At 46.4% G+C, this 15,259-nt stretch overlaps 1 protein-coding gene across 6 annotated transcripts in view; it reads right to left on the reverse strand.

Moving 5' to 3' along the window:
* NTRK3 (neurotrophic receptor tyrosine kinase 3) overlaps positions 1–15,259 on the reverse strand; it is a 382,386-nt gene that overhangs the window by 90,099 nt on the left and 277,028 nt on the right. For 2 of the 6 annotated variants that reach the window (XM_030814965.1, XM_030814964.1), the window contains one exon: positions 11,380–13,465. The exons of the other annotated variants lie outside the window; for them this stretch is intronic. In XM_030814965.1, coding sequence (XP_030670825.1) covers positions 13,347–13,465 — 119 coding nt within the window. In that variant the 3' untranslated portion in view covers positions 11,380–13,346. Of the gene's footprint in view, positions 1–11,379; positions 13,466–15,259 lie in introns of those variants that run through there. 6 annotated transcript variants of the gene reach the window in all.

The following is a 15,259-nucleotide window of genomic DNA, read 5'->3' on the forward strand; positions in this document are numbered from 1 at the left end:
AAAAAAAACCAAAAAACAAAACACAAAAAAACTCCACTTGGGAACTAGGTGTCTTTCCTCTATGTTTACCTCTCCCATAATTTCATCATATTGCTTCATGATTACTCACTTATCTGTACCAGGCCTATTCCTTACATTTGAAGGACCTGGGACAAGGGAATAATTAGAAGCCCGCATTTCATATGTCTAAAATTTGGAAGTTATAAATCAAGCTAACACACTAATAAATAAGGCATGTCCTATCCTCCTGCCCTGAGAAATTGATCTTCAGGATGACCTGAAGGGCCAGGTGACTTCGGTGTCTCTGATTCCTCGGATTTGCGAGTGGAGACACATGGTACTAAGGAGTTGGCCCCTGGCCTGTACCCTTCTCTTCCACCCCCGTCTTCCATCCCACAGTGAAAGGGGTCTCTCGTACATATGTGTGCACACTGAGCCTGCAACTCCATCTTCCTCTAACCATCCCACCCTCACACTCTCCATGTTCCCACTGCCCCCACACAGTAATCCTTTGGCCAACTCTTGGGCTTAGCAGTGCACACACCTGCAGCGTAGCCCACCCTTAGAACAGATGAATGAAGAGACCCGCATGTGTCCTGGAGGCAAGCTGAGAGATGTTTGGGTAAGGAATTCTGGTTTAGGAAATGAAATATTGTCAAGAAGGGAGGTGGAGTGCAGGCTCCAGATGGTCCCTTCTCATGGCCCTAGGACTCTTGGCAGCTAAAGAAGGGCCCTAAAAATTGGGGAGGTCCCTCTTACCCAAGACTAGTGAATACTGGACTGTATTGTCTCTAGACTAGGGTTTCTCAACGTTGATACTATAGCATTTAGGGCTGGATCATTCTTTGTTGTGGGGAGCTGTCAGAAGCACCCACCCTCAGCTGTCACAACTAAAAATGTCTCCACACGTGTCCCCTGGGGGAGAAGATCACCCCCAATTGAAAACCACTGTGGGAGACAATAAAGCTCTTGACAACAGGAAATACAACTGACTCACTTAGTAGCAGAGTGTGTGGCACAGAGCGGATGCCCCAAATATGTTTGAAGAATGAGTCAATGAAGCAACATTTGCTCATGATCTCAGAGGTATTCCTTGAAAGACCCTATTCCAGCGGGTTTGTGAAAGAATCCCACGGAAGAGCAGTTCTTGCTCCCTGGGGCAAAAATGATGAACAGGAAGAGGCATGAACACTGTCACCCACTTAGGACCTCATGATGAGACAGGTCCCTCTGCTGAGTGGTGTGCTGGGTGCTACACAGAGTTAACCTAAGGAAGCTCCCTAGACATTAAAGCATTTCATAGTCCAATCTTCCTGTACCGAAGCTGCTCAGCTTAGGAGAAAGAGGAAGGAGGTGCCAGCGTGTCTAAACTTAAATAGGCACTCCCATACGTCCTGGCTAGAGCACTGTGAGCCTCACATGTTCCTTAAACAAGTCCAAATGTAATGCACAATAGTGCGATGAAGGGATGCCCAACAAGCAAAGTGATGCCTATAAATTCTCTCATCCCCTGCCATTCATGCCTCCTGCTCTCACCAATGGGATTTTGTAAATCCTGTTCGTGCTGAGTCTCTTCAATCAACCAATAATGTTTACTGTTACATCAAGCCCATGTTCTTCTCCAGAGCAAGCAAACAGCCCCCACTCTGTTTTCTTAATAATAGGTGAAGTCTTTCTTGTATATTTCCCACATTCCTAGCAACTGAACATGCATGGTTGTATCCAGTTTGCTTTAAGTCAACACCCATGGGGCAGTCAGTGATGTTTGAATAAAGAAATGGAATTCTGATGGACTCCTACACTTGGATCAAAGTGCATGACTGGTAGATTTCCCTGGCTCCAAGGGGACCCAGGTTTGATTTCAGAATCTGCTTGTGCCTGTTTTCCTAGAACAGCAGGTCTCAAAATGGTCCAAAGGTCCCTGGTGGGCTCAAGACCCTTTCAGGAGATTCATGTGTCAAAACTATTTTCCTAGCAATAGTAAGATAGTGTATGCCTATTTTTACTCTCATGTCTCACAGGTATTATTCATGAAGTTGTCCAGTGCTTTCCAGACATGCGATGACGTCATCATCCTGACAGCTACATGGAATGTGTGTGTATACTTGAGCTTTTAAATTGTACTCAGTTTTAATTTCAAATACAGTGAATATGATGGATATAACCCACAGAAACAAACGTTATTTGGGGTTTCTATGACTTTTAAGTGAAAAGAGGTCCCAAGACCAAAAACTTTGAGAACCACTGCCCTAGAGCAATGGTGCTAGCCTAACTTCTACATCACAGCAAGTAGGGAGTGCAGGAAAAACACTTCAAAGACTTCTGGGGGTAGAGTAAGTTAGTGAGGGTAAAAATATGTACATGTTCAGAGTTTTATAACAGGAGTGTCACTGTGACATTTTAACTGCAAAATGTTCTCCAGGTTCTTCAAGGTAGAAAAAAAAAACAAACGGGTCTAGGAAAGAAACAAAAGTATTGATATCTTCAACAAAAGCAATACCTCCTAAATACAATATTGCTTGTTTGGAGCTCTACTGATGACCTGATTTGCAGCTTGACTAGCCTCACCTCACCACCCCCAAACTGACCAAAAGTTGACTCCATGTGTTTGCATCTCCCAGAGTGTTGTCAAGGGTATGCAAAAACAATTAGGAGAGTGACTAAGAGCATGTTTGTACCATGTGTAGAGATGGAAGAGAGAATATGTGAAGCTTGTGATTTTAATTTTAACTGCAATTTGGGGATTATTGGTGAATTTCAATTACCCATGCTATAGAATCAGGATATGATTATCAACATGAAGTATTCATTTTATCACTGACCAAAATAAACAGATGAAAGAACTCATTCCCCCCAGCTTTACCACTAATCTTTCAATCACTTTTTATTTAACCTTTTAACATTTCTTTACTTCTTTTATCCCCTCACTTAATATAGATGCTATCCCCCCACCCCCTTCCAGGTACCAAGGTATTTTGAACACAATGGAATTATCCTTCCTATGCCCAACATACTCATAAGAGCCATAGGACAATTGCCTTAATCTTTCAGAGGGAACGAATGAGAGATGAAATTCACCTTCCCAGATTGACATGGCCAATCAGTGCCCAGGCCCAAACCGAGATGCTTCCCATCCATATCAGAGCAGGGGTCTTCTGAATCCCTGCTTGAAGAGGCACAGGCTGGAAACACTCACAGGGGTGGAAAGAGTTACTGAAGGGTGTGCCAGAGTCCCTTTAAGGGAAAGAGATAACTCCTGCTTTGTGCAAATATCATTTCTAGAAATTGCATCCCCCAACTCACATATTGAAGGACATGAATTTTCTTGATTAAAATAATGATAATAGCAATAATAATAATAATAATAGATAGCTCAAGTAGAGATCAGTAGCATGTGACTAATGAGAAAAGTTTTACCAGTTCAAGGCTGGGGCAGCTAAATAATGGCCATAAACTATCATGTGAAGCCAGGCTACTTCTCTACAGCCTGCTTACATCTTCTGTGCTATAAATAATTCAGAGTTTTCTTTTTTCTTAAATATCACAAAACCAAGTCGGAATCTTTATGTGAAGGATTCTGCTGTGTCCCTCTCTCCCTCCTCCTCTCCCTCCCTAGCCAGCCCCGGCAAATCCCTGGAGAATGACCCCTCAAGCTTTAACATTTATTCTTTGACATTTCAGACTATTTGTTAGGCAGAGCTGCCTTCTTGAGATCAAAGTCAGAAAATCTTGCTGAGAACTCCCGCTTGGCCTTGTCCAGCGGTGACAGAGAGGATCTATTAACCCCCAAGCATCTGCTTCCATCCTCATCCAGAGAAATCCACTGATCCTCACCCAAAGGGGCAGCCATCTCTCTCACTCTGTTTGCCTGATACACAACATATTCAGAGAGAGAGAAGGACCAGGAACCAAAAGATGTCCTCCACTAAGAGACAATAGTGACTCATGGGGACATGGCATTTGGGGCATCTGTCCAGGCAGGGTCTTTTACATGAGGATCAGCAAACTCTACTAGCTACCCAGAGACAAATATGGAACAAGGAAAGGTAACTTACCCCATGTCATTTTGCTAGTGGTAGAGTTGAGATTGGGATCCAGGTCTTCATTGCTGTGGGCTACCACTAGATGATGTCACCTCCACCAGCCTGGGCGGATGGTCAGGTTTAATGCTGAGGTCTCAAGCTCTTATGTGAAATGACTTACCATTTTCTTCTGAGATATCACAGTGAAGGTTTCCTGATCTTCACAAGAGTGTCTATCCATCAACAACCAGAATTTTTTCTGACTCCATGTAGAAGGCAGAAGTGAGGGCTGAGCCTACAGCTGGGTAGCTTGCTGGGTGTGGTGGTTTCTTGATATAGGAAGTGGGTGGTTGATGAACACATCCTGCTTGATTCTTCTTTAAAATCTTCTGATCACACCATAACCCAGTGTTTTCTAACATGTGTGTGCTGAGTCTATTAATAGATGTTAAATGAAGAATGTTTTGTGTTTAATTAGAATTGGAAAGAGGTAGAATAAGGTTTGTTTACAGCAGGACTTCTTGGAGACTTTGATATCCTAATGCAAACTGTGAATCTAAAAGAGCTGGCCATACTGTGCAACATTCTCCAAAGTTCTCTGATGGATCCTTGGCATATCATAAGTCTAAGGGGAAACATTGCTGCAATCAATAAAAAGGGGAGCACTTGATCCTTACAACATCATTTATCTAGTAACTGGAGGAAAAGAAAAAGATTTTTCTGCAAGTTGAGGATTTCAAATTAAGGGAGAACCATATTGCAGGCCCTGAAGCTCTGCCCAGAAAACTGACCAATTTATGCAGGATAACAGTTGGTCAAGTGATTGACCCAATAAAATTATTAAGATGGCCAAAGACACCATCCTGAAAATGCACAGTGGGGGGGTTATTCCGGTCTTCTTAATGACTAGGTTGGCCATTTGGTATCAGAGGTACTGTGCAGCAATCTCCTGTTATGGTAGCAAGAAATGCCAAATTGACAGCCATAAAGATTGAAAGATTCTGTGAGTCATTTAGACATGAACTTAGAATTTAAATTCTCCCAAGAAGGACATTCTCAGAATATGTTCTATATTGGTGGTGCCTCCCTGCTGCCCACTGACAGTGGGAGGGAACAGACTCAAGTTCTCCCTGGCCAGCTCTATATCTGGCTCCCTCTGAAGCAAAAGGCCTCAGTGAGGAGCTATGGTCCCCGGATGGGGGCAACCAGAGAGCGTCACAGATCCTGGCTGTGCCCTCCTGGCCAGGGTGAGCTGTCAGGGACTAGCAGTCTTGACAGAAGTTGTTTGAGATTTACTCTCATGTTCTCTGCCAAGTGAATTTTCTTTCAGAATTAACAGCAAGAGCATCCAGAGGTTCTGACAGAATATAATTAATAGGCTAGATTTAGTTAGTATCTAGCCAGTACTCTGGAATGTTCCTTCTGTCACCCTTGCCTTGACTTTGGCAGCAAGAGGGCAGAGCTTGGAGACTGCTTGTCTGACCCAGTGCTGAGAAAGACTGGAAATTAGCCTTTGTAGGTGCAGGGGTCCCATGTGTCACAGAGGCTAAACCCTTTCAGCTTAAAACTAGAGGACCCTCCATGTCATGAGCTCCCGACATGCTCGAGAACCTAGCTGTGAGAGGTAAATATTTCCCTAGGCCTGTGCAGCTGCTAAGGACCATGTCACAGGTTCTGTAGACCTGCCCCATCCCTGGAAGAGCACATGTGCTCCCCACAGCTCCACACCCTCTCTTTTTATGAGAAGTGTATTTTTGAAGGTCAGGATTTCATGAATTTTGGCCAAAGGCTATTGCAAGCCTTGCAGAGTAAAGAATACCACAATGTGATTTTTAAACGACATTAAGAGGTCCCAAACAGACTGAAGATAGTGTGAACTCTGGAGTGAGAAAGTAAGCGGTCTATCAGAACTCTGTAACAGAGGCATCATCAGGCCATATTAGACAGCAGTGAAGTCACTTTCCCCTTTATCAAGGCTAAGTCCTTGTCCTTCTCACTGCAGAACGAACTTGAGGGCAAGGGAGGGGAGAATGTATCTTTTTCAGGGAAATAGGCCACTTGCTCCAGTGAGGTCTCCAAAGGCAGAGCTAGGCTTCATTGTGCTGCCATGGTAACAGCACACAGGTGGCAGAAACTGAGGCAAAGACAGCCATGAAGACAAGCTGGTCATCATTGCAATCCACCAAGGCTTCCGGCATTACTTACCAAAGCCAGATTTGGTAGTGTTTTCTGAGATGACATGATGTTCTGTCCCTCAAACTTGGAAGAAGGCAAAAGTCAGGGACTGCCATTCTGAAATGATGCTTTTGGGCAGCCTCACTCCTTGCTCTGCAAAGCCTCTCCATAGCTGAGCAGGGGATTTTGACCACCCCTCCGAACTCAGACATTACCTGACATTACTTTTAGGGTGTCAAGTGAGAACTGCTTGAGGGTTTTGGCTCTCAGAAAAGCCAAGCTCCATTCTTCTTGACTTATGCCAAAGGCCCCAGTCTCCACCCATAGGTAAATCAAAGTCAGGTTCATCTATTTAACAGAGGCTTTGAGAGGATCCTTTTGGCAGAGGGTCATGAGAAAATACCATGATCCTGAGAAGGCCAGGTGCCCATCTCATCCCATGTGGAAGGTTCATGTATCTTGGTTTGAAAGTCCCACCAGAGCCTTCAGCTAAGATTTCTCTACAGCTCAGTTAGTTCTCTGGGTAACTTGCAACCCTGCCTTTCTGCTCTACCCCAGTGTTCCAAGTTCCTTCCCAGATACAACCCACACAGACCTGGGCTGGAGGCCTTTGACACCAAATCTGAGCCATCAGTACCTTCTACGTCCCTGTGGGATCTGTGCTCCTCAGAAGTGCTCCTGTCTTTCTTGTTCCCTTCTCTCAAAGCAGAGCATGCCCCAGTCAAAGGTTTGCCTCTGATATCTTCTTGTTCCCCTCGTTTTTGTCAATCCTCACCATCCTGGCCCAGGGGCATACAGAACATTTGAGCAATGCATTCACACCCATCCAGAAGTCAAGCATAATGAGGAGAGAAGATCTAGCTCTCTCAGGCACAAACACCCAGATATTTTGTGATAGAAGGAAAATGTGCCAAAATGAGAAGGAGCAAAAACGCAGAGGGGTATTAGACCTTATCACCCGTACAGAAATCTCTTCCCTCATCAAGATTTAATTTCAAGGGAAACTGGGGTCACCCTATGGAAGTTTTATCCACTGAGTAGGAGAAATTGGAACAAAAGTCCTACCCAAGAGGGCCTCAGAATCCTGATGGAATTTCAGAACCACCCAAAAAAGCAGACAAGGGACTTATCTCTTGCCAGCATGTCTCCTTCAACTCACTTTTGGGTTCACGTAGGGTTGAAGAAGGATTCTTATTTAGCTCTGGAAATATATTGTCAGATCTAGGCTGAGGTTTTCTTGGGAGGTGGGAAGTACAGGGGGTGGTAACAGTAGGATTTCTAAAGGCAAAATACAGAACCAGAGCTATCCAAGGAATCTGGAGGCTGCAAGCAGCTTCGCCCACATCAGCCAGCATTAAAGATTGGCAATGTGTTGGGTGGGGGAGAGCTGGGAGAGAGGAGGAGGAGAGCTCCAGGCCTTTGCTGGACAGTCCAGATGGAAGCCAGACTCCCCATTGTTCTCCACCTTCCTCCCGTCTCCGCTGTCACGCTTAAGAATTTTCTCTGGCCCTTCACAGAGAAGACTCCAAGCAGCCAGCATCGCCCTCTCCCCCTCCCTGTCTCTCCCTCCCTGCCACCTTCATTTTGCTCTTACTTTCAGAGTCATGCTGGCAGCAATGTGCGAGTCTAGCCAGAGCACAGGAGTCAGTAAACCCTGAAGGAACAAAGGCTCCGGCTCTTTGCCTAATCCATGTCTGGCTCCGTGCAGAAAGCTACACAACAATGAAGTCGTCCTGCATTGATCTGCCCGCTCCTGAGCTTTCCCGTGGCATCCAACCCTCCCTTGCTGCCTCACCATTGTATCTGAGATGCTTGATCCTTTGCTCATGCCTGGGCTTGACCTGAGGGAACTGGGACGAGCCAGGGGATGTGTCACAGCCCAGTGCTGTGCTGCGGTCACACCTGTGGCTGGGGAGGTGGAGGTGAGGATTCAGCTGCTGGGAGCTTGGCTGCAGAAAGGGATTCCCACACAAAAGAACAGACAGAGGTGGCTAAAGGTCAGATTCTTGACTTCCAAATTGAGCCTGATTCGTGTTTGGTCTTTTTAGGGTGAGCATTGCATGGCTGAGCTTGGACATATCAGGAGGTCTTTGAGGTGGGTTGAAGAAAGGTTAAGTGACAGTGGGTAGTCAGACAAGGCCCTTTCTTCTACTACCTTCCTGTCTGAAGCTGCTTACCCTTGCCCAGACCTGGGCAGCCTAACCTGCTATCCTAAGGATCAGGTTGGTCTCATCCTTTCTTCTACCACCTTCCTATCTGAAGCTTCTCACCCTTGTCCAGACCTGGGCAGCCTAACTGCTATCCTAAGGATCAGGTTGGTCTCATCCTTTCTTCTACCACCTTCCTATCTGAAGCTTCTCACCCTTGCCCAGACCTGGGCAGCCTAACTGCTATCCTAAGGATCAGGTTGGTCTCATCCAACAAGTCCTCCCCAATATCAAAGAGGCCATTATTGCTTGGGAATCTCACCAACTGTAAGACATGTGATTAATCTCAGATCTAAGCCCAACCGTGCTTTCATACACCCCCAAGTCACTAAAGGCTACAATGAGAGGAAAGAACGTTGCAGATGTTCTTTTCTAGTCTTTAAAATCACCCTGTCCCAAAAGTTCCAGAAGGAAGTCAGGGATGGTGCTCATCCCTGAAGACCCCTGAAAGACTTCTCTGTCTTAGGAGTGGAGTGGGGTTGGAGGGGAGCACCTAGGGGGTGTTCCACAATCATAGCCTTCCAGGAGCAGAAGATGTGCAACTTTAGGGGGCAGCAGAGTGGCCAAAAGCATTTTGAGGTGTCAGGCAGGCCCCCTGTCAGTCCTGGTTCTGCCAGTTTCAAGCTGTGAAAACCTGAGCTAGTTATTCAATCTTTCTGAGCTTTAGCTTCCTTGTGGGTAAAATGTGACTGGTTCTGAGTAAGTGCTTCATAAGATACATAGAATTATTACTATTAATGCCCCACAGTAAACCCATTCTTGGGAGCTTGGCAATCAGTTCCAGGACCTGGTCATGTAATGCTAGTAAAAGAGTCCAGCCTCTCCAGGGAATGTCCCTGGAATGTGTTAGATAGAATTTTACCTTGTTCTACAAGATCTTATTGGTACAGTTGAGTTTCTCATTCTCTAAGCTTCAGAACCAGCACCTGTCAACCCCCTCTCTAGAATGAAGATCCAGAGAGCACCTGGCAAGCACCCTGGGTTCATGAACTGAGTCAGCTGTCAATCCGTGCAGCAAAATCCCGCAGGACCAAAATGTAAGCTTAAGGTCTGAGAAAGCTACTGTGAAATCCTGTTGGTGACATTTGAATGCAGGAGGTCAGGGAGCTGCAGGACGGGCTGGTTCCCTGAGCCATCCTAAACTGAGGCCAGTCCAAACTGGCATCTTTCTGGGCTGCGTTCAGCTCTCTGCATGTGCCCTATACCAGCTCTGATTTCCCTAGAGGCACCAACCCTGGGGTAAATGCCATGAGACTTCAACACCTAGCAGTAAAACATGGAAAACAGAGGCCTAGACTCCAATCGCAGCTGGTTCCTCATTCTGCCCAGCAACCTTTCCATAGATCCCCATAGTCATCCATAGTTTCTTCCTCTGTCAATTCAGATGTTCCAACTCTCCTTGGGTCTTCTCACTAGCAGCACAAGGCCTTGCCTCATTCTTTATAGGCAAAATGGAAGCCACCAGATAAGAACTCCCTCCCTTCCTTGCCCTATCACCTTGAAAAGACATTCCGCCTCCTTTCCTCTTTTTGCCTCCTGCTCTATGGGAAGAGCACTCCCTCCACCAGGCCAATGCTAGCCCCTCCTCCTGAGCTGTAGATACTTTTCCTTTCCATATTCTCAGGGGCCATTTTTATCTATTATCTCTTCTCCCATACACTGATAGGCTCCAGGCATCAGAACAAAACAAAGCTCAAATCTCTCCCATATTAAAAATGAAAGTTCTCCTTGAACCAGTGCATCTCCTCATGGTCCCCAGGACAGCCCCAACCCTTCAGGCGTCTCTGTTCCAACTCTTTCTCCCTGGAACCCTTAAGAAGAGATAAATGCAGAGCTTGGTCCACCCCTCACCCAGGCCACTCTAGAGAGCAGGAGCTTCCATTTGGCATGAGGGGGTCTCAAACCAAACTAGACTTAAATAGAAGATAAAGCAACTGAGGGTATATAGAAAAGCACCAACCTAGCCTGATCAACTTCCTGTCAAACTGGAACATGAGCTCTTCCACGTTACTTTACTTGTCTCATCTCTACTTCCTCAATGACTGAGCTCCATCAAGGATTACTGGGGCCCAGTGAAGCAATCGGATCCGCCCAGGAGCCCTTTCCCAGCCCGCATTCTCCACTCTTGCTCCATCTCTCCTGCATACAGGGCCTCACGGTGTCCTCTCCTCCTGAAAGGAAGAGGGCAAGTTACAGGGAGCATTTCAACTCTTCTAGCTGTGTCAGTGCCAGGGTCCAAGGGTGCACAGATGTGCCAGTTCATCTAAGCATTTTACTCTTTGGCCTCTCCCTCCTGGCAGCCCACATGAAACTTGCCATGAGAGTGTGGCTCACCTGAGTGTGTGTGTGGGTGTGTGTGCATGAAAGGGAGTGTGTCTCTGAATGACCTGTACGCCCAAAGCCCCATCTTTCCTTGGGCAGGGTCACTTTCCCGATATCCACAGGGAACATACAAAACCACTCCATCCCAGGGACAGCCCCACTGGCTTCGCTGGTGCACCAAAGATAAAGGATCCCCAACCCCACTCCCAGACCCCCATATATCAGCTCTCAAGAGAAGATTTCTGTGAGCCTTGGCTGCTCAGACAACAGAACATTCCCTAGCTACCAAAGGAGTGAGGGTCTCAGTGGCCTGAGTAGTGTCTGTAGAAGTAGTGTCTGTAGAAGTCAGGTTTGAATCTTGCTTTCACCTCTCACACTGTGTGACCCTGGGTGAACCATTCAACTTCTCTGAGCCTCTAATTCTTTCTCAATACGATGAAAAAGCACTTTACTGTATGAGCCTAACCTATCTGGAAGACTCTCAATGAAAGCAACCAATGGAACAGATTGTGAACACCTTTGTAAACATAGAACTTAACTAAGAAACTTCTTTAAAAGAGTAACAGGAAAACAGGAAAAAATGCAGGTAACCTGGAATTTCTGTATTTTGAATGTTTTTGCAAAATTTCCAAATAAGAGGTCTGATTCAGTCATTTCATTAGAAAATAAAGTGTTTATTAAGAAACTATACACTGAACACTCCTATAAGTCTCTGTGGAAACACAACGCCCCATTGTCATAGCACAAGGTGAGGAAAATGGCAGAATAAAAGATGCTGGGATGGATGGAGCCTGGGAGGCTGGAAATGAGGTAATGATTTACAATAATTAAAAAACTTCATCCTCAAGCTTACTCCTTAAAGCCACACTTGGGAGGAGGCCCTGGACCCAAAGCATCAGCAGGGCATAATGGGGAACAGCCTGACATGGAGCAATGGGGAGCAGGATGAGGAGAGCTGGAGGGGGCGAGATAAACACACACCTGGAGCCCTGGAGAGAACCTGAACTCCCAGGTGATACTCTGGAGGCTGCCCCAGATACTGGGCAAGAACTTGGAAAGCCTCATGTTTTTAAACCCCATGGAGGCATTTGCAGAATCGGGCTGGGATCCTGACATGAAGAACCACCATCCACAGGACCCAAGAAGTAAAATGGGAATCCAAACTCCCAGTTAAATTTGCCAAAGGCATAGACTCTATTCTCTACTAGTGTGCAACACCACCCCAAAACAATGGTGGGTTAAAACAACCACCTTTTTCCCCCACAAGCCCCCCACCGGATGCTCCCAGTTTCATGCTCTCCACCATTAGGTGGGCAGCCTATGCTGACTTCACACAATGGAGGCCCCATGGGCCAGTGGAGCTGGGAGCCAGAAGTCTACTCCACCAATGAGTCAGCAAATACGGGAGAGTTTCAGGCCCTACAAATGTGCCTTTCCTACTGAAGAAGGGAAAGTCACCCCCTTCCCTCTCCTCAGTGGATCAAGTTGAAAATGGGGGAAGCGAGCCCCCTCTTTGGGAGAGGGTGGCCATGGAGTAAGGCATGAGTCAAAGCAAGCAAAGTAAACACACATATTGACCAGAGAACAGGAGGACACTTCCATTGGTGCCATGAGAGGGGCTGGAGGAGGCCAAGTTTTACTTCTCTTCCCCTTCAGTTCATCTTGACCTTGAAATGCTGATTCCATTGGGTTCCAAAAGTTCTCAGAGTCAAGAATAAGTGGAAGTAGGGGAAGAGAGCCAATCCCGGGATCATGGGCTATCAGGAAGGGCCTTTGTCCCTGATTCCCTTGGTCCCTTGTGGTCCTAGTAGGATGGCCAGTTCATGGGTAAAACCTCCTGCAGCCAAAGCTTGTCGGAACTGCAGATCTAAGGGCCCAGGAAGAGCCTGGAGAAACTCTCCTCTGCAAGGAGTTTTCTAATATCGCACTCATTGTGAGCCGTTCCAGAGAGAAGAGGAAGTAGGGGGCAAGTATGTCCCAAAAAAGGATGATTTTTCCACCGAAAATAAAAATAAAAAGTGATTGGTTTCCATTCTTTCCTCTGAGACCTAACTTGGTGCCAATACTTGAGCCTGGCTCCCCCTCCTCTTACCGTGCTGTCTCCACCTCTGCTTAGGTGCTCTCTGTGACTCTTCCCCACTGGAGGTTGCAGGGCGACGAGGTCACTAAGAGGACCGCATGGTATCCTGGGAGAGCCAGGGAGACCCCACGCTTCCAAGCAGGGAAAGTGAGGCTGGAGCACGGCTGGACTTCATCAGGCTTTCTTGTGATGGTTAGGTTGTTTTTGTAAAGCAAGAGAATGGCTAGTGTATTTAAAAGATGCTCCTGGTGCACAGGTTTTTAATTCTCTTTATTGGCTCTAAAGATAGTGGCAGGAGCTGCCTCGTAGGCCAGGAAAAAAGGAGCACAGTGATGATTGGAGGGAAGGGGCAACCCTGCCAGTGGTGGATGGGGGAAAACACCCATCTGGTGGTGTTAAAGGGTGCCGGGGCACTGGTGGCTCATGCAGTTTCTACTTAGCATCCCTGGATCCAAAGAGAAAAACGCCTAGAGCTTCCAACCTCTCAGAGGGCCCAGCCTACCAAGGTGACATCAAAACAAGGAGGCTTAAAAGGAGTTTTTAAAAGCCATGACGTCCTTTGCTGAAATAAACATTGACATCCTCAACATAGATGCCATGGTTAAGAGGCTTGGAATGTCCGGGAAGGCTTATTGGATTCAACATAATTTCTCTGAAACCTATAAAAAACAAAAAGAAAAAAAAAACAGAAAAAAGCAAAATAAAGTAAAAACCAAAACCCCCAAAGAAGATCAAAACTAGGAGGGGATATAGAGAGGGAGATTGAAAGGGGAAGAACTGTCAGCAAAAGGGAAGGATAGGAAGGGGGGATTAACTTAAAACCCTGCATGGTCAGAGAAACTGGAAACACTCCATTTTGCTGCAGCCTCCACTGAACCGAGTGAGGGAAGGGAGCAAAACCTTTGGGGGCTTGGCCTTGGATTGTCATGGAAGAGGAGGAGAGGTCTCATCTAAGTGGGTCTCAGTCTATAAGCGTCTTTCTGAAAGGAGGAGCCCCTGACGATGAGCTGCGGGGTGTGTCAGAGAAGGGGTATGCACTGTAGGGTCACTAAGGGGCTAAGGGATGGGAGGAGAAGGCTATGCTTTCCCAGAACTGACGTCCTTTAAGGATACCAGAGGGGCATTTCTAATTCTAGGAGCTAAAATTACATAGACCACTTCTGACCACACCAGGAGGTGGGGATGCTATACTCCCAAGCCTACAAGCTCTTTCTCATTGACATTTTCACCTCACACCACAGGTCTGTGGAAGGTTTAGAGAGTAACGGCTGATCTCTGAGCCTTGTCATCTTTCCAAATCTTACAGGGGAGGAAAATACCCCGGAGGAGTAACACTGGTGGCCCCCAAGCCATGTGCTGCCTCGAGCAAGGAGGACTTCCATGACAGCTCATTTCCTTTCTGGCCATACAGCCATGGACTTAGTTAGGATGTCCTGAAAAGCGGGCGTTCCTAATAAAATCTCTGGAAAGATGTTGCTCAATCAACTACAGATTGAAAAAGTGTCTGTAAATAGTGTGTGTGTGCATTTGCATGTGTGTGTGTTTGCATGTGTACACGCGTGTGTTTGCATGTGTGTATTTGTTTGCATGTGTGTTTGCATGTGTATTTGTGTGTTTGTGTGCATCTGTATGTGGATGTGTGTGTTTGCATGTGTACGCCTGTGTGTTTTCATGTGGATGTGTTTGTGTGTGTTTGCATGTGTACACGTGTGTTTGCATGTGTATGTGTGTGTGTTCCATGTGTGTGTTTGCATGTGTGTTTGTGCGAATATGTGTGTGTGCACATATGTGTGTGTTTGAATGTGTATATGTGTGTGAATATGTGCACAGAGTAAGCCTATCTTTTTATGGAAGCCATGCTCAGGAATGCAAAGGTCATAAGGGGCCTCTAGACATTGGGAATATGATGGGAAAAAATTGAAACAAAATTTGATTGCATTGAGACTTTCCTCTCCTCCTGCCCAGGACATGCTATGGACAAAACAGTATTGAGTCATTTGGGGTGCTGGGACCCCTTCCTCTGAAGGAGGTGGGGTCAGATTTGTGAAGATAGAGGAAACCTTCCTTGCCTGTGACATCATGTTTGGAGGGAGGCTCAGTTTCAAGGTGAGACGTTTCTGAGATAGCATCCCTGCCCTGACCCCAGATAAAGGTTCTCTTGGGTATGAAGGAAAAGGGAAGGAAGGCCATTGGTCTGGGCAGCCTGCTGAGAAAGTTTGTGACACCACTGTTTCTTTCCAGGCCATGGTCCTCTCTTGCTTCTCCCATAGACCTTACCTAGGCCCTATGAAGCTTCCTCCTCCGGAAGACACTCCTTTAACTTAAGGGATTTTTTCAGTACCAAATCCCGTGCTGGGCACCTAGTCATACCTCGGTCCACGAAATATATGGAGGCTTGATGAGTCTTAAGGTCTTAAGAACCAAAATTGGTTAGGGGAGGGGTCTTTACTGCA

Source organism: Nomascus leucogenys, chromosome 6 (assembly GCF_006542625.1).
Source record: "Nomascus leucogenys isolate Asia chromosome 6, Asia_NLE_v1, whole genome shotgun sequence".
Lineage (NCBI taxonomy): Eukaryota > Metazoa > Chordata > Mammalia > Primates > Hylobatidae > Nomascus > Nomascus leucogenys.